Source organism: Siniperca chuatsi, linkage group LG11, assembly GCF_020085105.1.
Source record: "Siniperca chuatsi isolate FFG_IHB_CAS linkage group LG11, ASM2008510v1, whole genome shotgun sequence".
Taxonomy (NCBI): Eukaryota; Metazoa; Chordata; class Actinopteri; order Centrarchiformes; family Sinipercidae; genus Siniperca; species Siniperca chuatsi.
In genome coordinates, this window is record NC_058052.1 from 25,808,994 (window position 1) to 25,831,686 (window position 22,693).

The window sequence follows — 22,693 nt, forward strand, 5'->3', positions numbered from 1 at the left end:
AGAAAGTGAAAGAGAGAGTGTGATGGAAATGTACAATAAAGCCATTTATCCCGACTGGAGAACATGTGATTATTACTGACCGTCAGGTGAGAACTGGTCTCGTTCAAACACTGTGACACAGAGGACGTCCTGTTCAAGGTCCTTTATAAAAAACTGACAATTGGAGTTCCACTTTGGATTCAATGTGTCCTACAAAGACAGAACAGAAAGAGAAAAGCAGCAAAATGAACAAACTATAACAGACACATCTCTATATATATATATATATATATATTTTTTTTTATAGTTTTAATTATGAAATTAGACCTACGGCACTTGTAACTAACTTTTTCATCACAAAACAGGTTCTTCTCAATGACGTAGATCATCTGTTGAACGTTGGTTTGCATGTAATGCCTATCTAACTTAAAACTTAATTAATGTTATTGGCCACAGCAGCCGTGACTGAAACCATAAGGAGAATTCCCATCCACCATTTTTTCTCTTAGTAGTCTCTGAAGGAGGATCACAGAGTAAGTGATGGAAGAGAAACAATAATAAACCCTTGCAAATGGCTCTAATCAATGATGTAAGAAATGCTAAATAAAAAACATAAAAGTGGTAACCACAGTCATACTGTACCTGTAATGTTTTTGTGATATGGCACTGCGAACCCATGGTTACCTCACAGTATGGGTTACTTTTTCCTGGAAATACAGACACAACAGAGTTTCCCCTCGGGAATCAATAAAGTATTTCTGATTCTGATTTCTGATTTTTATCTACTGAGGATGACACTGCTTATATAACCCCTGTTCTCTGAATGACAAGAAACAACCTGTTCTACCACATACGGACACTTCTTCAGACACTAGGAAAGTTAGATGATTTAAAGTCAACTCAATCACTGCCTGATTATTATTTGAGCTTGGACCAAATTTAGGAGAATTAGGATTTGAAGCTGAAGATTTTTATTTCCTCAAAATGAAAACTTTGAAAACATTTCATGTTTTTTAAGTAAAGATAGAGACTGGATATAATGAAATGACTGAAATTCAAAGTGTCAGCCTTTTCTCCTTTTCAAATTTCAGTAAAAGGAGTGTGTACGTACCATGGGAGCGACAGGGTTTGAGCTCGATTCCCTCCACAATGTTGACCATTAGTCTACCAATACCTGTAGCCCTCTGAGAACGCACTGAGACAAAGAGACGCAGAGAAATTAGTTTTATTAGTTATTGAGTATCATGAAGTTTGATCATGGAAAATCAGTTTGACTATTTAAACGTTTATTCCGTTGCCTTTAACAAAACATTCAGGATGGAAGAAAGAAAAGGAGAGATACCTAGATACGCCTTCTCTCTCTTCTTCTTCTCCGTCTCTATGAAGAGTTCTGAAGCTGCCTTAATTTTCTGAACCCACGCTGTCCTGCATAAACACACACACACACACACACACACACACACACAAAACACATGCATTTGCATCACAAATGACCCAAACTAAGAAATAAGACGAATAGTATTCCTTAAAATCTGTGTTTCACGTTTGGTCTGCACGTGTCTATCCATGTGTTCATATTACCTTTCGTTGATGCTCTCAGCTCTGAGAGTGTAAACTCTGTCTATGTGAGAGATGTGGAACAGAGGCTCATCTCCTGACGGGTCTGTCGGCAGCTTCACTAACACTTCATTTAGGAAGATTGGCTGAAAGAGACAAGACAGCTCAGTTATTGTGAGTCATGTAGGGGCGTATAGATACATTTACTGTAGGTCTATTGAAAATGAATTTCACTTCAAATGCAATGCCTCACCAAGCTGCAATATCTGCAGGTTCCCAAAAACCAAATGTAATTTTCAGCATTTTAACACAACAGACACTTTATCAAGTTGGCAACAATATAATAATAATAATCTTATTATTATCTTTTTAATAATGATAAAAAGATACATTTATATTGTGTGTAAACACTTTGTGTTTCAGTGTGGAAATGCCTACTTCATGTAACCTATTACGTTAATCATTCAATATTTATTCCAGCACTCTTTGCACTATTGTATTGTTGTTTACAATTTACAGAAACATTTTGGCTTGTATGCAAATAGACATTGTATGTTGTTGTTCATTGTTGCTTTTTATATGTATTTATATATGCATCTATTTTTTTCACCTATTTGTATGTACATAATAATTGAATGTTTGCGTTTACCTATCTTTGTTGTCCTTGTTTTTAGTTGTATGTAAATTAACTAATTTACTTTAGGAGTTAAGGACCTGTATGAATGTACATCTGTGTATCAGTGTGTGCGGCGTCTTACCGTCTTGTACATGCGGTACTGCAGGTGTGTTTTCGAGGAGAAGACTTTGTCCGAGCCTGACGAGCCCAGAGGTTTGGTCACCTGTGAGGGGGACAAAGAGAAAGCTGGATTTAGAGAGAGGAAATAACTTTGAGTGAACCTGGGACTGTGCAGAAGAAACACACACACAGTCGCGCAGACAGCCAGAGGAACGCCAGGCTCACCTGCGTCAGCAGCAGGAAGTCATTGAACAGGAAGCCGTAGAGCTCTTTGCTGCTCTTGGCTTTAAATAGCTTCCCGCTGTGGAGGAACTTCCTGGGACCCAGACAGTTGGTGACGGAGTTAAACACCAGTTGCTGAAGGACAGAGCGGGAAAGGTGATTTATTAAAATTTATTATTGACAAATTAATAGTCTATAAAATGTCAAACATAATGATAACTGCCCAGAGTCCAAAGTGACATCTTCAAATTGATCATTTTGTCTGACCAAGATTTTTTTTTTTAATTACTTATATGATTAATGTTTTAATAACTGACTCTGTCTGTTCTTGTTATTTTGTTGCTGTGTTCAGAGCATGTATAAGAGCATATATACTTACACATGTATAAATTAAGGTTAAATATAAATAAAAATGAATAATATTTTCATCCTTAGCTAGGAGAACCTGCTGTTATCTGAATCTGAATTTTTTCTTTTTTATTATGTTGAAGTTGGTCAGATGAGATCAGCAGGACGTACGTAGATCGGATGAGATCAGGGCACCGAACTCATCAGATCTGACTTGAAGTGATCAATTTTTCACGCTGCAGGTGTTTGTTTATCATTGAGCTGTATGGACAACCAGACACGTGGTTAATATTTGTGTTTTCAGTGTGTAGCTGGTGTGTAGTACACAATGCAAATAATGTCTGGAAAGCTTGTTGGTCGTGTGTGTGTGTGTGTGTGTGTGTGTTGCAGTTACCTCAGACAGGCCTTCACACTGGACGTGAGCCTGAATCCACTCCAGACGATCCGAGTTCTCCTTCTCCCTGACGCCCTCGTTCACCTAAACACAGACACACACACACACACACACACACAGAACAAAAACACACACACATTCAGTCAGTTTCCAGGGCGGTTGGGTAGCCAGTCCGGCCATGTGTGCATGTTAGTGCGTGTGAGTTGTGAGGAGAGCGATATAACGGCTGTTTTTTTTCACATCTAACTCTGTGAATTAAGGGTTTATATTGACCAAACCAGAGTTGGTGATTGTTGGAACAGTGAAAAGACTAACAAAGATGGTTTTGGTGAGTTTTATTTTGTTTCTGTCCAGTTTGAATGAATTGTGTTTTAAGATGATCGGTGAGGTAAAATCATTGTTTTTATCAATGGAGTCTGGTGGCGAGCAAGAGCAATATAAAGTCTGTTTCTGGTTAAACAAAAAGGATCTTACTCTTTAAGAAAAAGGTCTGTCTCTGTAGGGATCCTTTCCATAATGTTGTCAGACACTAAGAATAACAACCTGAGCTGTCAGTGGCAAAAACAAGCACTTAGAGTGGACGTACTTTGACGGGCACATTTGTCCCCAAGGATCACGTTGCAGGCATTGCAACCTGTTTTGCGGCTGCCTTTTCGCATCTAACGCAGTGAATTAAGGGTTTATTTCGACCAAACCAGAGTCGGTTATTGTTGGAACTGTGGAAAGACTAACAAAGACGGTTTTGGTGAGTTTTTTTTTCTTCTTTTTTCTGTCCAGTTTGAATGAAGTGTGCTTTACGATGATCTGCAAGGTAAAATCACTGTTTTTCTTAATGGAGTCTGGTGGGCCGTAGCGCCCATTTGTTTTGGTCTGAGATGCTGGTGCTCTAGTCCGACATTTAGTGGCAGTGAATGTTGCATACAGTTCCCTTAATTTTAATAATATTTTGGGATTTTCCTAAATATCAGTTAACATAGAAAGAGAAAGAAAGGGGTGGAAATGCTCAAAGATTAAGTGTGTGTGTGTGTGTGTGTGTGTGTTCACCTGTGAGCACAGCTCCTCTGCTTTCTCCAGAGCAGCTTTCAGGTGGCTGTGGTCTGGATGCGACTCTGGAGTATTTTCTAAGATCTATAATCGATAACGATAGACAGAAAAATAAGAGAGAAGGAATCCAAAGTGCATTGGTGGCTCGAATGTTGAAGTGACTTAAAGTCTTCATACATCTCTTTGAATGTGGGAAAGATGTGTTTGTGTGTCGTACGTACGTTCTTGATGATGAGCGGGTAGCGCGTGACTCTCTGCATGGGTTTGAGCAGGAAGCTGGACAGAGGCATTCCCTTACACCTGAGATCCATGGCTAACCTCTGACACAGAGAGACAGAAACACAGAGACAGCGTTAGAAACACTGTTCAGTCAGCACTTTTTAGACTTTTCATTTTCAATTTGACTAAATTTACTGGTGGTTCAAATCTACAAAATGCTGAACTAGGGATAACCCTATTTCTAATGTCTTAAGTTAAATAACGTTTAAACATTTGACAGTGCTACAAAGCTGCAGTTACTTAATGCTGAATGTTTGATTAATACATCTGTTAGAATCCTATTATAACATGTCACTTAACAGAGATTTACCTCAGTTCCTAATGGAATTGCTGTGAAATCTGTCTTCTAACAAAATAAATATAAACCTCTGTTTCTCCCTCTCCTTACACATAACGTGTGTGTGTGTGTGTGTGTAGAGTGTGTATTTTATACCTTGAGGAAGTCCTTGATCTCAGGGTTGTCGTCAGTTTTCTGTTGAATCAGCGTGGCTCCGTTCAGCTGACACGAACAGAATCTGAACCCAAAATTGATCACAGAATTAGAAAACATTTACATTTACATTAAACTGGGGCTGTTTACAGACAGAAATCAATTGACTTCCTGATTAAAGATTGGATTAAAAGATGACAGACAGAACCTGATGTATGGCTGCATGTGAGGCAGCTGGTTGGTCAGGATGTCACCAATCATCTTCACCGGCATCCGATCACCCGACATCTTCTTCCTCACTCTCAGAGCCCTGCGGGGGAGAAGTTTGGTCTGCTGTGTCATTACAGGTAAAAGTTATTACACAGTAAATGCTTGACTTGACTGGGACTGTATGTCTGTTGCCTAACAGCTGTGATAAATATACGTTGGGAAAAAGCGAGTATGATTAAAACAGAAACACAAAGTATAATAAACGTATTTAATGGAGCCGAGTGTGCGGTCACCTTCATATCTACGTACATGTTGATATAAGCATTGCTTAAACCCAAATTATTTTATTTTAAATTTTTAGAAAAGATTTTATCGCTGCTGGGGAGAGGGACATCTGGACTACGTCTGGCTGGCAGAAAATGGATTTTAGAAAAGATTCCATGGTTTCCAAAGATACCAGATACATGTCAGTGCCAAACCTCAATGACTTTTAAATACATTTTAAAAAATAGTACACCATTCTGTTTCAGGTTGGGCAGTGGGGCAAAAAAAATAGGACACTGGTTTATTTTCTAACTTCAAGCATCATCATCAAAGCAGCTGAACTTTCAAATGAAACGCTTTAAATTGTTTTCAATGCGTATCACATGCAAATGTCCTCATGTAATGTAAAAACAAAATCTACTGTACGTGCATGAGTGTGTTACACGTGTGTGTGTTCAGTGCATTTCTCTTTACTTGAGCAGTTTGATGTTGCACATGATGAGCTCCTTCCAGTTGACAAAGATCATGGCCACTTCCTTCTCCGTCAGCAGCTCGCACTCCAACAGAGGTTTGTGGAAGATCTAAACACACACACACACATGCAGAAAAGTTACTACAACTTTCGCCAGTACTAATCCAAACCCAGGTATTACTACCTTCCTGTGAACTGCTCACATAAAGCTTGTGTTTCCAAACCCAGCAGTTTGTGTTAGCTTTGTAAAAAAGGGGAAAAGAGAGGCCACAAATAAAACAGCTTTTTCAGTAACCATTTGTTGATTGTTGACATAGTTTGTGTTAGTAATACTGTTTTGTTTGTGTTGAAGTCTTATATATCAGTACTTCAAGCCAAATAAAGTCAGCAATAGTTTATGTTTCATGCCGATGAAAACACAAGCTTCACTTTGACCATTTACATGCCACAAAATAAAACGTATTTATTGTTCAGTTTAATTCTTGGCACAGTGGAAAAGCTTCTAAAACAACATCCTGTGACAGTAAAACTTCTATACTAATACAAATCTTGATGATGTGTGGCAGAGGAAAGCCAGACTCAACTGTTACAGTGGTACAGAAAAATATGGGATGCACAAAAACCTAAAAAGAGGAATTTGCAATCGACCACCTAACTGGTAAATATTTAGTGTTATATATTGTGTAAGTTATCAACACTGCATGTGTGCATTTACCTCTGTTACGAGCTGCAGATCGTTGACGTAGTTTTCCTCGGTGACGATCAGCTCGTGGATGTATCCCTGCCTCTTCCTCTCCATGGGACTCAGCATGTCCAGCAGGTGGAGGTCAGCGCACCCTGAAATACAAACATCACACATACAGACACACACAGCTGTCAATCAAACATCCTGACACATGGAAGGAGTAAAAAAAAAAAGAACCTATTATACCTGTATTAATACATTATCAACAAAATACATACCTGAGATCAACAATCAGGCAGTGGGACTGACAGTGGTATGCTCTGGAGGAGTGTTTGAGTCAAAAGTTTGTCTGTCTTTTTCTTTTTTCTGTCATTCAGATGCCCAAAATATGTGTGTAAGACCATTTGTGTGAGTCGGTAGAGATCTGTTTGAAGTTTGTATTTATGACAGTGGTTCTGTTTCTTTACGAATCCAGGTTCTTTTTGCGTTTACCTAAACGAGGAAGCTGTCTAATATGGCTTCTGTTTTGACTGTAGATAGCAGAAACTGTCTGGATGTTGACGTGCAACTGCACTGCACATTACACTCACCAACAGAGTGGTTTAGTTTTCTGAACGTCAGAGTATTTTTGAAGATATTTATGACTTTTGTTACCTAAAATTGTTTAAAGCTGTGTGCAAAAGAAGGGGAAAAAATATTACTAAAGGCTTTTTTTTTAATTTTGCTATAAACTCAGAGCTGCTGTGGAATCAGTTAAATTCTCACCACCAACATTAAACTAAGACGTGATAAGGCTCTGCTGTTATTAGTAGTCCTTCTGGACAAAAGTTGTATTCAAGGAAAATTTGGTTGTGCTACAAAGCTGCATTAATCTGATTTTGGCCACTCGGGGACAGACAAACTACAGACACACAGCCTTGATATATTATTGCCTATTAAAATCGCCTTTTTAGCTGAAAACAGCTGCAGAGCTGATCATTTTCTCTCGTTTGTCACTGCAAGCGTTACATCAGTGTTAATATATTGATTATACAGCTTTAAGTCATATGACTCACTATTAAACTTAATATATAACGAAGTGAAGATATATTGTATAAATGTATTTTATGGTATTTAGGGGAAATATTTGTTTAAAAAGTTAAATTAAATGTCTATCTACAAATACTAGTTTAACAAGAAGTTTCCTTAGATTTAAGGCAGATAACAGTGTACATTGCAAGTCTGATTAACAGTGTGTGTGTGTGTGAGAGAGAGAGAGAGAGAGAGTAACGAGGCCAGTCGACTGCAGTCTGTCTCAGAGCGTTTAATCATCAGGACCAGTCAGATTCACCTCTTCATCAAAATCTCCACCAATGAAACCTCAGGACATTTTTACTATCAATGCTATGCTGACATTCTGTACATTTCATTCATTCATTCATTCATTCATTCATTCAAGTATCCTTTTCTTTGCGTATCCATCTGACCATGTCCATAAAATTGCTCATTCATGCTTTATTTTGACTCACTCACTCACTCATTCATTCATTCATTCATGCGCTGACACCAGGTGCAGTCTGGTTACATTTGGCCTGGCTGTTAATCCATTCGTCCATTCATCAGAGTTGCTATTTATATCCATATGAAGCACCAACCATTACCATTCATTAGATTAAGTATAGATCATACAGAGCTTTTCTTTTCTTTTTTTTTTTCTTTTTTTAAACAAACCAGACTAGACCAGAGCCATGCTTCAGAGCAGAGTTTAGTAAAGTGTGAGTGTTCTGTTAAAAATGGTAAAAGACATAAATGTTAAAAGCTTCTAGCTTGGGCTGCACTGTAAATTCATTTTATAAATGCAGAGTATGTGCTGCTTCCGCCTGCAGCACTGAGAGTCCCCAAATGATTTGAACTTAATGCTAAAAGGGACAAAAACGGCTGCAGATGGGAGCGTTAGCATGTAGTAACAGGCGGAGATACAATATTAGGAAGCGTGATATCGACCCAGCTGGTGTGGATCATAGCTCTGGTCTAGGTGGGTCTTTGTTCTAACCTAAAATACTCTGACTGTGAGAAGTCTCAACCATCGGTTACCAAAGTGACAAAAACTTAACTCTTTGACCCTGAAAACCAGGATCTGTTAAAAACCTGCTCATATTTCTGTCCTGTGGGGACCCAAAACAAACCAGACAGTGACCCAGTTTGGGTCTCCAGCCTCAGTTTGTTTAACAACCGATGGTATTTGACTCAACACCCAATCAGAGACCTTCACCTCCAATACTGACACACTGAGGAGCCAATGGGATCCAAGCAGGTTAATAATAACATTAATAATAATAACAACTCTATTGCTTGTTGTATAAAAAGTTGCGTAGTTCAATAATCTTTTCATTCATTGTTTGTTTCTGAGAGTAAACATTAAAATCACAATACTGTCATCTGGATAAACAAAAACAAAAACAAAACTATACAAATCTGATATGGCAACCACTATAATACTAGTCTGTTGCTATGGGAACAAACAGAAGGGCGGTTCTGTTGCTGTGGGAAATGGAAACCATTGTAACTGGTAATGTACAATATATATATTATTTGAAAGTGAGGTTATGCTGTCTGTATGTATGTTTCTCTACCAATCTGTCTCTGTCCCTCAACACAGACCTGGTAAATCAGTAACATGATATGATAAAATATGATATACGATATTTTAAAGACTTGGAACAGCTCCGTAAAGATGCCGTTCTTCTATTTGGCTGCTTAAGCTAATGGCATTTAGTGGGGAACAAACTGTGCTAAATGTTTGATTGGACGCACAGAAAATTGCTGCTCCAAAATCGGAGTTATCAACGGAAAGTAACGCAGATGGTTGTGGAAAACAGCTACAGTCTGATGTCTTTTCACACCTCCTAACTCAAGAGTCGGGGTCCAGGATATTTTCAGTCCTGTGCCTCAGTGTAGATGTTTTTAGTGCGAGTTAAAAAATTTCACAGTTCACTGTCCCTTCCTTAATATCTCGTAGGGGTGAAATGATTGTGCATGGTTTGGTACAGTAGGTTTGCAGTGCAGGGGGAAGCAAAAAGCCAACTTAAAATCAGCTTTTTTGTGCATGAAGTATGGTGACAATGAGCTAAAACACTTCTACTTTCAAAAGGTGCATCACAGTGTGGAATATTCAAGGAGGTAAAGCTCAAATTACTTAAAAATATCACTAGTTTGTGAAATTGAGCCACAACTAAAAACAGCTGAGCTATTTAAAAGGAATAGTTTGTCATTTTGGGAACAATGCTTATTCACGTTCTTATTGAGTGTGAGATGAGAATATCAATGAGACTCTCATGTCTGTCCGTTAAATACGAAGCTAGAGCCAGAAGTCAATTATCTTAGCTTAGCATAAAAACTGGAAGCAGGGGAAAACAGCTCACCAGGCTCTGCAAAAATACACAAACCAACACCTCTAAAGCTCACTAATTAACACATCGAATTGTCTTTGTTTAACCCGTACACAAGCAGAAATGTAAAAATGACATTTTGTGTTTTACGGGGAGTTATATGCTGGCTTTAGAGGTGTTTTAGGGGTATTTTGAGCTCTGGACAGAGCCAGGCTAGCCGTTTCCAAGTGCTTCCAGTTTTATGCTAAGCTAAGCTAATCACCTCCTGGCGCTAGCTTCATACGTAACAGACAGACATGAGAGTGGTACTGATTGTCTCATTTAACTCTCGGCAAGAAAGCAAATAAGTGAATTTACCAAAATGTCAAACTACTCTTTTAACTGGAATGATTCAAAGATCTGACAACGGCCATGAGCAAGTTGTTGGGGTTTTTTTTATGATAAATCATTCCACCCCTACATATTTAGTACCAAATCTGTCTGTGTGTCATGTCAATGTCCACCATCCTGGTCTAGCCCTCAACAGTGTGACAGCTTCTCATCATCATAGCAACAGACAAAACAATAAACATGTAAACAAAAATAACAACAACAGAACATAAAACGGATCATTTAAAAGTTAATACATACAGAATGTTAAACTACTACGGATAAAAACGTTATCACTGTGTCTGAGTGTGAGATATATATATATATATATATATATATATATATATATATATGTGTGTGTGTGTGTGTGTGTGTGTGTGTGTGTGTGTGTGTGTGTGTGTGTGTGCCAATCTGTTCACACTGTTTAAGGTCATGTGCATGCTCCAAAACTCTCTGTACCATGTTGCATTTTGTGTGTGCGTGTGATTTGGTTAGCTAGTATGCTAAACAGTTAACAGGACACTAACAGCTAACAGACTAACTGGAAACCCATAGCATCCTGGGTTGAAACTTGGATGGAAGCAGGAGGAGGAGGGAGGAGTCTTTGGCATTGAGGAGAGAAGAGGTGAAGAGAGGAGACTTTTTAACATTGAGACTTGTCCTCCAGCAGATAGTGGGTCTTTCTGTGAAGCTGTGGGAGGAGGGGTTAGTGAGGGGATGGGGTGGAGTCAGCGTTTTTGACTGACAGGTGAATGAAGCTGCTGAACCAATGGGAGCCAGGTTAAAAAAAAACAAAAAAAAAAAAACACAGGAGGCAGGGGGATGAGCTGAGCTACTGATTCTAATGACAGAGTCTCCCATAAAGCCACAAAATGACCCACTATCCACTTTACCATACTAGGATAGGGCTGTGTGTATGGATATATGTTAATGTGTGTGTGTGGATATGTGTGTGTGTGGATACAGTCGCTGTGATCCAGTCAAAACATGTTCATCAGTCCAATCTGGGAGAAAGGAGCTCAATAGTCTCATCTCCTCTTTAGCTCTCCTTCAATCTCCTCCTCTCTTCCTTCCCTCCTTATCTAAACACCTTCCGACTGATAAAACAGAAAGAGAAGAAGAACAAGAAAATATGGAGGAGAAGAGAAGAAGAGAGTTTGAGAGGAGGGGAGTCCTGACTATTGATCTCCCTCCTGTTGAACAGTGCTGTTTGGAGCCAGAGCCTTAGATAAACAGAGTTTGGCCAAGTCCAGTCAGAGCCATGCATAGACAGAGTTCTCGCCACCACTGGGCATTTAAACGTTACAGTCTGTCTGTCTGGCTCTCTCTCTGGCTTGTATTGGTGGAGAGTCGCCATTTCCGGGTCATGTGACCTCTTGCTGCTGTCCCATTGGTTGAGTGGCCTAGTGGGTCTCTTTGAGGGCTTTGAGGAGAGGGGGGTTCTGGGTAATGATATGATCCTAGAGAGAGGACGACAACAACAACATCAACAAAAACAACTAAACAAAACAACAACAACAACAACAACAACAACCAATCAGGTGCTAGGTGGGTGGAGCGTGCAGCAAGACAGAGAGTGTGGAGGTGTGGTCTAATCTAGCATAGAAATAGAGGATCTAGAGCGAGCAACAACAGCAGGCAGCGCTTCTATCTGAAGACAACTAAAGAAATCCAAAAATGTGTATAGGTACCAATCATTTAAACTATAGACAAACTGATTTTTGAGGCTAATAGCATATTAAAATTTGGGAGTTTAAAAAAAAAATCGATAAAGATAAATCCGCTGATATTTGTGTTTTGTGTACATAAACACATAATTTAACTAACATTTTGGGTAAAACCCCCTTTACAATTTTAAAGAATGGTGACTGATATATCTACTGAACTGCAAAAATATATAAATATATAGTGGCAACACTGTTTTTAAATAACTGCAAACATATCTTTGGCATTTCTGTGCTGCAATTTCTTGTTTCCTACTGGCCGGTAAATATGCAAATACTGATGTAACTGTGATGAGCTAATACCAACCAATTCAGTTCCAGTAAATTTTACTGTTAGCAAAGTCTGAATGCAGCTCTTCATCTAACCAGTTCAAAGTGGCTGCTATTCCTTCCTTGCCATATTTAATAGTAATCTACCAACACAAAATGTCATATGTAGACCAATGCTGTTCAATAAGGAGTCGCAGTACTCAGACTTTGTGTACACCACATAGTTATACTTATTTTCGTATATAAAAACCAGCTAGGCTTATGAGTAGGGATGGAGATTGTTCATTTTTACTGATATCATTTTCGAGACTGCTTAACGATCCGAGTCTTTATCGATACTTTTCTATTAATTTGGTGGAAAGACGAGATGAAATAAATACAGAACTGGTGTTGCTTTTATTGCTTAACGGTGAGTCTGTGACTGCTTGATTTCGGAACAGAATGAGTTTTGTCTAGCCTTCAATAAACACTGCTGATGCTGGGCATTTGTTTGAAAAGAAATACACAGGGCCCCTTCAACATAACGTATAACTATGACAATAGTAAAATAATGTATCAGCAGCAATAAATGCCCAACACATTTTCCCCCAACAATAAAGATGGGGTGAACCTGAGCTGACCACCATCTAAATGAATGAAGTTGGCGAATGTTAAACATATTTTGACCTATCATTAAACACAACTCATCACTAGACCACATTTTTAATTTGGTAAAATGTGCTAATTATTGAAGAAACTGTTTTGTTTTTGTTTCAATAAGTATTTTATTTTCACACTCACAAGTGTTGGTAATGTCTGTACTGTCACTTTAAGAGATTGCATATTTTTGGATTATTATCAACTGGATTATTATTGTCAACGAATGGGACTTGCTAGTTGGGGGAAGTTGCGGCGCACCATGCACACCTTGGGTGGAGGAGGATGATTGTCCTGCAACGGCAGCCAGAGTTGGCAATGTTCCAGTCGAAGGTACTGCATTTTGGCTTTAACTGATGCACAATGTTGAGGTGCCTTAGCATTGACGTTGTGTTCCCCCCCTTACAAGAAATGAACTTAGAACATAAATGGCATTTCGCTTCCTCCTTATCTTTGGCTTTACTGAAATGTAGCCAAGCCTCTGACCGCTTTGCATGTTCAGCCATCCTAGCAAGCAACCAATTGACCAAATGAGAAATGAAGCGAATGAGGGCAAGGCAATTCAATTCTTCTTCGTTTAGTTTAATGGCGGTTGGCAGGCAATTCAGTTGAATTCAAAAACTTTATTAGACAATGATGTATGTTTGTGCACCTGTGATTTGATTTAAATGACACGCCTCTCGCCTCTCAATACGTAACGTTACATTATAGGACCTAGTCTCGATAGCAGTATCGATAAGATCGGACCTAACTGATTTTCGGGTTATGAGAAATTTGGAACTGGGTCCTTATAGAACCGGGTCTCGATCCCCATCCCTACTTATGAGTGTTGTCAGGAGGAGGTCAAGGTGACCCATTTTGTTTTTCTACATTAGGCATTTGCTTATATAGACAGGAGCAGATTCTTTCAGTTTAAAGATATTTATTTATTTAATTAAGAACTCAATTTATGAAATACCCAAATTACTTGAGTTGTACTGTGAAAATAGCCTGTGTCAATTAATTAATTAAAACTTTCAATAAGGAGAAACATGTGTTTTGAATTTTATAAACTCATGGCTGATTAAGGAAAGGAAATAAATAATTTCATCATTGCATCAAACGCTTTTCCACTATTTATATGATGTTTCCATTTATTTTATCATGGTAAAAGGAATTCCAACCTGGAATGGTTTACAGCTAGGGCTGTAAAGCAAGCTCTTCTCTAACTCTCTGTATTTACAGGCCTGAACCCTCCCTGGTTGCACATCTTGTTCATCAAGTGCTCATATGTCCAAGTATGTCTACTTCAGAATCTTAAATTCTATAATTAGTATGCTTTTATCATTTTTATGATTTTACAAAGACACAATTTGGCTCAGTAGTGCTAAAAATACCCACAAGTCTGTGTTCAACTTCAACTAGTTAAAGCACTGAGTTCAGTCCAGGTTTACTGCCAGGGTCTCTTTGCTCAGCTCTAGAAACTCTAAGTCTATGGTGGATCATGCTGAGGGGACACATGCAGGAAGAGAGGAAACACTTTGCGCGCAAATATACATACACATGCATGCACATACACACCATACAAACACACACAAACACCACCCAGAGGTGTTGCATGACTGGGAGGTTATCAAAGAGGCCCAAAGGAGTATCAAGGTCAAAGGTCAAACCAATCCGGGTTCAAACACAGAGAGGGACAGCATCTCCACACCTGGCTCTGGGGTGTGTGTGTGTGTGTGTGTGTGTGTGTGAGGGAGAGAGAGAGAGAGTGTTTCACTGTGTAAGTGTGAATGTGTGTGAGTGTTACACTACTTTGTATTCACATTGAGAGGATGTTAATATGTTAATTTTAGTATATTGTGTGTATGTGTTCTGTGATTCAAATTGTGTGTGTGTGTGTGTTTGCGTGTACTCACACTGTGTGCTCGGGTCAGTATCTGTGGTGAGTTTGACGTAGTTGCTGGGAAACAGACCCTCCCTCCCGTTGAGCTCTCCTTTCCACCAATCACAGTCGTCCTTGCTGAGCACTGTGATCACCTGACCCTTCTGGAAGGCCAGCTCGTCGTCGTTCTGGGCCACGTAGTCGTACATGCCGATCACCTGACACACAGCTTCAGGACCAGAGACAGACATGACAGACAAGATGTCAACATTTTCAGCTTTAAGGTCACAGTTACAGAGACAATTTCCTCTTTTATTATGAACTTGATAGATTGCATAGATTGCATCAAATGTACCAATTTTAGTGACTGAAAGTTTTATCAAAGTAACTCAACTCCTTAAAAGACGACACATTTCAGATATTTTTATAGATAATTTATGGACTTGGTATAGTATGTATGTACATGTTTCTGGTTTGATGTTTTAGCTAAAGCATTTAGTTTTTCCAGCATATTGTGGAAGTAGCCGCAGGATTGTAAGGGCATTATACATGTGTTTATTTCGGAGTGTGTGTACATATTGCGTATTGTGTGCACCTGTGCTGGCAGGAGCCAGTTTAGGAGGGGTGGGCTCTGTGGGCGTTGTCTTGCTGGTGCTGGGACTGAGCAGCTTCACATAGTTGGCCGGAAACCAACCTATCTGGCGCTTTTTCCCCCGGGCCTGAACCAACCGGAACAAAGCATTTTATTAGTCATAAATTGCAACCAGAATCTGTAGGTCCTCACATTACGCAAACAGCCTCATAATGCACATCATTTACAGTAGATTCCAGTAAATATGACATACAATATACCGTAGAAACATATGCTTGTATTTCCTTATGATCCAAATCGAGCTACAATTCAGTTATTAGATATTAACAACATCCAGACAAAAAATGCACTTAATTAATTGAAAGAGCAATTGAATACCCTCAAATGGCAAAAGAGTTATGAGTCTGCATGTATGTTGCAACTGATGTTTAGTATAATTCAACTGGATTAAGGCATTTTTTGCAGAGTCATCAGTGACATCGCATGAGGTTACTCGCCTTGTGGAGTTTAGGTAGATTTCTTTTTTCTCTACGATATCATTTCTTTTATACAAGGTCAACATGATGAACATTTTTTTGTATATATTAGAGTTTGTGCTTGTGTACCTGGAGCTCACCCTCCCACCAGCCCCCTGGGTTCTTTTTTCTGATGAGGATGAGCTGTCCTGGAGCTAACGTCAGCTGCTCTGCTCCTGTAGCACTGTAGGGGGCGATCACCTGAGCGATCTCTGATGGAGACAGACAGGAAGAAGAAGAAGAGGTTGTTAATAAGCAGTTCAGCTCCTGCAATCTGTAGTATGAGGGGGTTTGATTTTTTTTTTTTTTTTTTTAAGTCAGCCAGGTTCAGTTTCTGATTGCTTTAATTTTGAAATGCCAAAAGGCGTAGATACGTGAATTAAGTGTTCGATGAACTGAAACAGCTATTGACTTTAGCTAGAAATTTTGATTTGACAGATAGTCGGTATCGTCTGCAAAAAGGACAGAAAGTGCAGAGAAGGCTACAGCAGCTGTAATGGAGCAATATTATAGAGCAACTGAAAGCTCACCTGGTTTCTTTCCCAGGCTGCCCGTCTTCCCTGCTGGTCCTAAAGACTAGAAACAGAGACAAAGTTTAATTAAAAATCATTACAAATATTTCCCTTGTGTAAAAACTTCAAAGACACAGGTTCTGGTCTTTCCTCATACCTTCTGAGCGAAATCTCACCTCTGAGGACGAGTCTCGTGGTTTGACATAGTTAGAAGGGAAGACTCCAGTCTTGCCCCCGACCATGCCTGTCCACCAATCCCCTTCTTTCCTGGTCACCATGACGATATCGCCTTGCTGGAAACTCAGGTCCCCCTGTTCACTGCTCTCGTAGGTGTACATGGCCACGTACTCTGTACAGATGCATGTGGACACGTGGATAGTCAATGACAATTACCCACCCGACTTTTGCACATAAATGTACATTTACATGTTTGCGATTGTTACCTTCACCAGACTCCGAAGGTTTTGTTGGGGAAGGGGAGGGGCGTTTTCCATTGGGTGGGCTGTCTGATACCCCAGAATCACTAGAAGAGACAAGGAAGAAGAAAAAAAAATCTTTATACTGTAAATAAAATTAGTAACATTTTATTTTTAAAAATCACACAAATGTTTGGTATGAAGAGCCTAAGTAGCCATTAAAAACAAATGTAATGTACTGTTGTACTAATCTAAGAATCATCCTTGGTATGATGAGTCTCTTCATGCAACTTCTTTAAAAGGTAATATCACTCCACAATCAACCAACTGAGCCATTTATGAGGATTTGATTTTTGGTAGCTGAAGCTCATCAGACAAGCTGATCCAGAGCCTGACAACCAAAATACAATCAGTCCAATCTAAAAGGCCATGGGAAAGACTTGATGTAGCATTTGAACCTACCTTGTGTTTTTGCTGCGTGCTGTGGCACCAGGGGGGGGCGTCATGGTGGCAGAGATGAGCTTGACGTAACTTTTGGGGAACCAGCCTCTCTGTCCGGTCTGCAGTTCACCTAACCACCACATGTCCTGCTGCTCCAACACTGTTATTATCTGCATTAACAATAATACTATTAGCTCTAGTAAGTTAAACAAATTCCCCCCCCACAGAAAATGTGGCTAGCACAAAAAGATTACAATAAAAATACACACAACAGAATAAAAACAAAAACAAGTAAATGCCCAATTAAAACAGAAGCGAGATGCAGACTGATTTACAGATACAAAACTCAATAACTCAAAAGAGTGTAATGTTCAGCATCTATATGGGAGAATGCTCATCTACCTCATTTTTGTTAAAGTTGAGGTGGTTGTCCTTCTTTGCTCTCCAGGGATACAAAGCCTGAGCCTGAAGACCCTCAACCTTCTCCCCCTGACAAACAGAGAATAATGGTTATTAGTACTAAACAGATCAGATGTTCATGTACAAACAGAGCAGCAAATGATTTATCTTACAAAGAACAATGATGTCAGCTAGGAAGAGGATTTTATTTTTTATCTGAAACCAATCAGGGGGCCCAGTTTGAGAAACATTTATCCAATTTAGGTCCAGAACTGAACGTCGTACACAGCTTCGTTATGTTCCTACCTGTCCCAGCACAGGAGAAGGAGAGGAGCCCGTCGTCATGGTAGCTGGTGTGAAGGCGGAGCGTTGTCGAAGCTGTGCTGAGGGAACACTAAGAGAAGGATTCTGATTGGCTGAAGAAGTCGGCCAAGCGTCCCATCCCTCGCTGTCTGATTGACTGGCTGTGTTGGAGGGCCAGCTGGAAATATACACACACCGACGATGCATACCATTTATTAGTACTACAGGTGTGTGGTTGAAAATGATGTGTTTAAAAATGGACATTATATAAGACTCAAAATGTCAAAATATTATGTCCGTAGATGCACCAGTGAAACCAAATTGAGCCTGGTTCTGATAATACTGACACCAGCTGGACTTACGTGGTGCTGAAGTCGGCCCAGTTACTGTTGGCGGAGGACGTGGAGGAGGAGGTTTGTCCAGGTGCTGGGGGAGGCGTGGATATTGGCTGCTGAGATGAGGTGGGTGTGGCTGAAGCTGTTGCACGCAGGCTGATCGGTGCTTCACTGTCGGATATCCGTTCAGCGTAATTGGCTGGAAACCAACCAGTACGCCCCCTGAGCTCTCCTCCCAGCCAACCGGGTTCACCTGTTTGGGATTCATCCACCTATGAGAGCACAGGAGTGGGATTAAGATAAAGTTGAAGCATGCAAGCACACACAGGGACACCAATTTGAGCGTTTGTTCAGATTCGTGGTAGAATGGAGCAGTGTTGTAAACAACAACAATGACCAGAGCAGCAGCAGCTGTTCAGAGTTGAATTCCAGGAAGCAGAATTACCAAATTAGTAGATAATCAAGTGAGACAAATATCATATAAACTTGACATTTGTAACTGTTAATGTTGTGTTCTGGTTCCAGTGAATGTCTATCATGCCAACCAGGCTCGTATAATGAACAAGGACCTTTTCAATTACCCGTCTAACTCAGTAATTCTACTTCTATAAATAACCTCATGATAAAACCTGCGGCTGTCCCCTTCACCTCAAATTAAACAAATATATTTCCTTTATTTTTCATTTCTTTTAGTCCACCATGTTGCTGTCCATTACATTTTCTGTTGTAAAACATGCCAAGAGTGGGAAGTGGGGATGTAATCTGTTTTTAAAAAATGAAAAAACCACCAGACGGGGCTGTCTTATCTTATTCATGTGGAAGTTTATTTATAGAGACAGTGATGGTAATAAAAATATATTTTATGTATTTTTCGCAAAGCAGTCTGAAGTGAAGTAGCCTTTATTTATTCAGAGAGATCCGACTGTAAAGTGTAACATTGTATAGCTTTACGCTCACAGTTAACACAAAACAAAACAAGCATAAAAACGTTTAACGATCTGATTAGAATGTCGAAGCCAAAAACATTCATCCACTGGCGAATGAACATGGAGATGACATGAGATGAACCAATGAGAGCAAAAGTTCAAATGAGTGCCGGCTTGTGATTGGTGGAGGCACAACACTGGGCGGGGGCAAGAACTTACCCATTCCCCCTTCACCTTCAGTTTGCACAGCAGAGGAGAGAGGAAACAGTTAATACACACACAAACTTCACAGACCACACAAACACACTTCAGAGAGCTTCCATTCACAAGATGGGTATCGAATGAAGTACTCTATTGGTATCGGTATCACATTAAGGGTACTGGTATCGTAATTTTTTAAACGATACCCAGCCCTAGCACACACACACATAATACAAAAGAGAAATATCTGTTCACACAACACGTACACAGACATATTACTGTATGTAGCAAGGTGGATGGCTGAAGGATACAAGTGTATGGGTACTGAGTTTTTGTGCACGCTACATACCATGATTACATCTCCGGGAGCGATACTGATCTCATCATGGCTGCGAGCATCAAATGGATACACAGCCCTGTAGTAGACCACCTTCACTGGTGGCTGCTTCTGGTCGAAGCTATTGACTGGTGCTTTCTGGTCGAAGCCACTGACTGGTGCCTTCTGGTCGAAGCCAATGACTGGTGCCTTCTGGTCGAAGCCACTGACTGGTGCCTTCTGGTCAAACAAACTGGGTCCCGGAGCCTTCTCCACTGTAAAGAAACAAAGAAACAGAAATATTATAAACACAGACTAGAATCCACCATTACTGTCTGCTCTTGGTCAAACTCCAAGACAACATATGCATTTTGGTGAAACAGGCTTTGGATTTGTGTCCAAAACCTCATAGTTCCTAACTGAAAGGACATAATGCTACTTGTTCCTGACAGATTACCATGTTTTTAGCAACTAAATTCAGAATTAAGTTCAGTAAGTTTAGAGGAAAGTGTACTGGAGTTTGTTTCTTCATTTATGAATTACAGATTTTTCTACACACACCAATCATCTGCCCCCAGAAGCAGTGCAGAAGATCTGCTTTTAAAATCTTACCCTTGTCTCTAAGTGCTAGAAACTCTGGAGTTAAGGGAAGATGCCACATTAGGTCAGTTAATTTTGTTCCGTGTAAAACTGGCTGCTGATGACATCGAACACAGGTAACCACCACACACCTTTTGGGATCTCATTTTGTCACTTGTGCTCTCTTCCATGCATGCATACACTCTAACAGTCATAACACACCTGTTGAAGCCCAGGGGTCGGTCGGCTGGCTGAACAGCTTGTTCAGTTTCTCTTGCATGTCCTTCTTGCCTCTACCCTCATCCTCATTCTCTTCTACTGATCCTGCTCCCTTCTGGCCCTCTTCCTCATCCTCCATCCCTCTCCTCTTCCTCTCCTCCTCTTCCTGAGTCACTCTGTTTAGCCAGGCATGGGGTGCAGAGACAGAGGGGGGGCTAGGAGGTTTGGAGGCAGAGCTTCCTGCTTCGTCTCTCCAGGACACGCCATCCTCTGATGACAACCTGCGGGATTAGAGGCATATTAAATGATTAATCAAAGAAGACCTCTATTTTTATATCATAAAGTACGTACAAAACGCTTCATGGTATAATACAAACATTTATATTTATATATTATATATAATATAATAGCTTGGATATACTTGAGAATTGCAGAGGTCTTGAATTATATTTCATTCTTACCTGCTCTCCTGCAGTTCAGCAGACTTTCTCTCGATTGGGGTGTGCATGTGCGAGTGTGTGTGTGTCAGTGTGTGTGTGTCTCCTTCCAGCTCCCTCTGTTTCTGTCTCTGCTGCCGGCTGTGGATCTCCCTCAGCTCCTGCAAGGCATCATGGGATACAGGAAGGAACAGCGGTGAGGAGGAAGTGGGATCACAGGGCTGGTTGCTACGGGTTACCATCGACAACAAACAAGAACAACAACAGCAGCAGTAGCAGCAGTACGTATTAGTCAGGTGATCAAGGCAAGCTCCGCCCCTTCAACTGTGTCACTGAGGTGATGAAATGTCCCCGTTGGCAATCATGGCAATTATTTGAACGTTAATTCTTTTGAGACTCATTGCTTTTGAAGTCGAAACAGGACTCCTAGTTGATGTTTGCAGCAGACACCGCCTAAGATCATCCAAATCTGTCCTGAAGTGCACAGACCAGTGCAAGACATCAACAGTAGACAGAGACGGAGATTATTTCTGTCTACTCTGTTCATACGACATCTCATGCATCTGTCCATCCTGGAAGAGAGAGTTCTTGTCTTCCTGAGGTGTCTTCCTTTTTACTTCCATGAATCTAAATCAAGGGCCTAAGGATAGAGGGTGTTGTGTGTTGTACAGTCTGTAAAGCTTTTTAAGGCAAAATTGTGATTTGTGATTAAGGCTATAAAAAAAAATTTACATGACTTAATAGTGAAGTATATAGAAAGTGGCACATCCAGTCCTCTTTGTGTTGCGGAGCTAGTTTCACACTTCCTCATTGAATTTGAGTGATTGGCTCTTTGGGAAGGATTTGAGTTACTCAAACAGTATACAAAAATCAACTGACGATAAAAAAATCTAATATGTCCCATTGCAAGTTTGTCACTACAATGCTTTGACTGCAACTAAAAAACAAATGCTGCTTCACTGCCACCCAATTCACCATTGCCCGCTAGCTGTGGTATGAATGGACTTCTAGTTCAATGAGCAGCTTGTCTTCTTTGCTTACATCTTGTTTAATGGCCAAGTCACACAGCTCAGGAGGATCATTTTTGATCTCCACTCAGTGGATGCAACTCATAGCATTCTGGCTGGGTGGGGAGACGCACTGCTTATCACCTGTCAGACTGAAACGGGTGGCCAATGAGTGACAAGGGATCAAGAAAAACCTTCTGCATCCCCATTTACTTTCTCACTGTAGTCAGTCACAACTCCTCTTCCCTTTTGGGTTCAGTACAGCTTGTGTTTCTGTGGATTTCTCCCAGTGTGACTTAAGCTGGTGTGGACACTCAAACAAACAGACGTCCAGCCACAGTCAGCGTCATATTCAGCAGCTCTTTCATAGCCTGTGAGAACACATTAAATTTTATCTTGCCTTTTTTGTAGTGCTAGCAAGCAAGAGAAGATCTAAATGTGATCCAAATGACAGCAGCAACTAATTGGGAAACAAACTGCAAAATGGATGTATGCAAGTACCAATCATGTCTTCTAGGTAGCAAATATAATTGTAAATTGGCAGGTTGTAAATAGCCGAGAGAGCACCTAATATGGTCAAGTTTGGGGATTGTTTGAAATCAAATCATATTTAAAACTTTTTCAAAGTTGTTTTTTTTATATCA

General features: G+C 40.1%; 1 protein-coding gene across 7 annotated transcripts in view; it reads right to left on the reverse strand.

Moving 5' to 3' along the window:
- itsn1 (intersectin 1 (SH3 domain protein)) overlaps positions 1 to 22,693 on the reverse strand; it is a 48,909-nt gene that overhangs the window by 4,011 nt on the left and 22,205 nt on the right. For 4 of the 7 annotated variants that reach the window (XM_044213756.1, XM_044213755.1, XM_044213752.1 and 1 more), the window contains 28 exons: positions 21,067 to 21,203; positions 20,609 to 20,886; positions 19,841 to 20,082; positions 19,510 to 19,524; positions 18,392 to 18,636; positions 18,033 to 18,207; positions 17,730 to 17,816; positions 17,349 to 17,497; positions 16,914 to 16,993; positions 16,647 to 16,819; positions 16,489 to 16,534; positions 16,049 to 16,170; positions 15,447 to 15,570; positions 14,886 to 15,080; positions 6,651 to 6,772; positions 5,938 to 6,044; positions 5,198 to 5,299; positions 4,993 to 5,074; positions 4,502 to 4,600; positions 4,281 to 4,364; positions 3,237 to 3,320; positions 2,498 to 2,629; positions 2,295 to 2,375; positions 1,561 to 1,682; positions 1,322 to 1,404; positions 1,091 to 1,174; positions 622 to 686; positions 81 to 189 (listed from right to left, as the gene is read on the reverse strand). In XM_044213756.1, the coding sequence (XP_044069691.1) occupies positions 81 to 189; positions 622 to 686; positions 1,091 to 1,174; positions 1,322 to 1,404; positions 1,561 to 1,682; positions 2,295 to 2,375; positions 2,498 to 2,629; positions 3,237 to 3,320; positions 4,281 to 4,364; positions 4,502 to 4,600; positions 4,993 to 5,074; positions 5,198 to 5,299; positions 5,938 to 6,044; positions 6,651 to 6,772; positions 14,886 to 15,080; positions 15,447 to 15,570; positions 16,049 to 16,170; positions 16,489 to 16,534; positions 16,647 to 16,819; positions 16,914 to 16,993; positions 17,349 to 17,497; positions 17,730 to 17,816; positions 18,033 to 18,207; positions 18,392 to 18,636; positions 19,510 to 19,524; positions 19,841 to 20,082; positions 20,609 to 20,886; positions 21,067 to 21,203 (3,424 nt within the window). Of the gene's footprint in view, positions 1 to 80; positions 190 to 621; positions 687 to 1,090; positions 1,175 to 1,321; positions 1,405 to 1,560; positions 1,683 to 2,294; positions 2,376 to 2,497; positions 2,630 to 3,236; positions 3,321 to 4,280; positions 4,365 to 4,501; positions 4,601 to 4,992; positions 5,075 to 5,197; positions 5,300 to 5,937; positions 6,045 to 6,650; positions 6,773 to 7,908; positions 11,818 to 14,885; positions 15,081 to 15,446; positions 15,571 to 16,048; positions 16,171 to 16,488; positions 16,535 to 16,646; positions 16,820 to 16,913; positions 16,994 to 17,348; positions 17,498 to 17,729; positions 17,817 to 18,032; positions 18,208 to 18,391; positions 18,637 to 19,509; positions 19,525 to 19,840; positions 20,083 to 20,608; positions 20,887 to 21,066; positions 21,204 to 22,693 lie in introns of those variants that run through there. The other 3 variants (XM_044213758.1, XM_044213754.1, XM_044213757.1) reach the window with 2 other exon arrangements.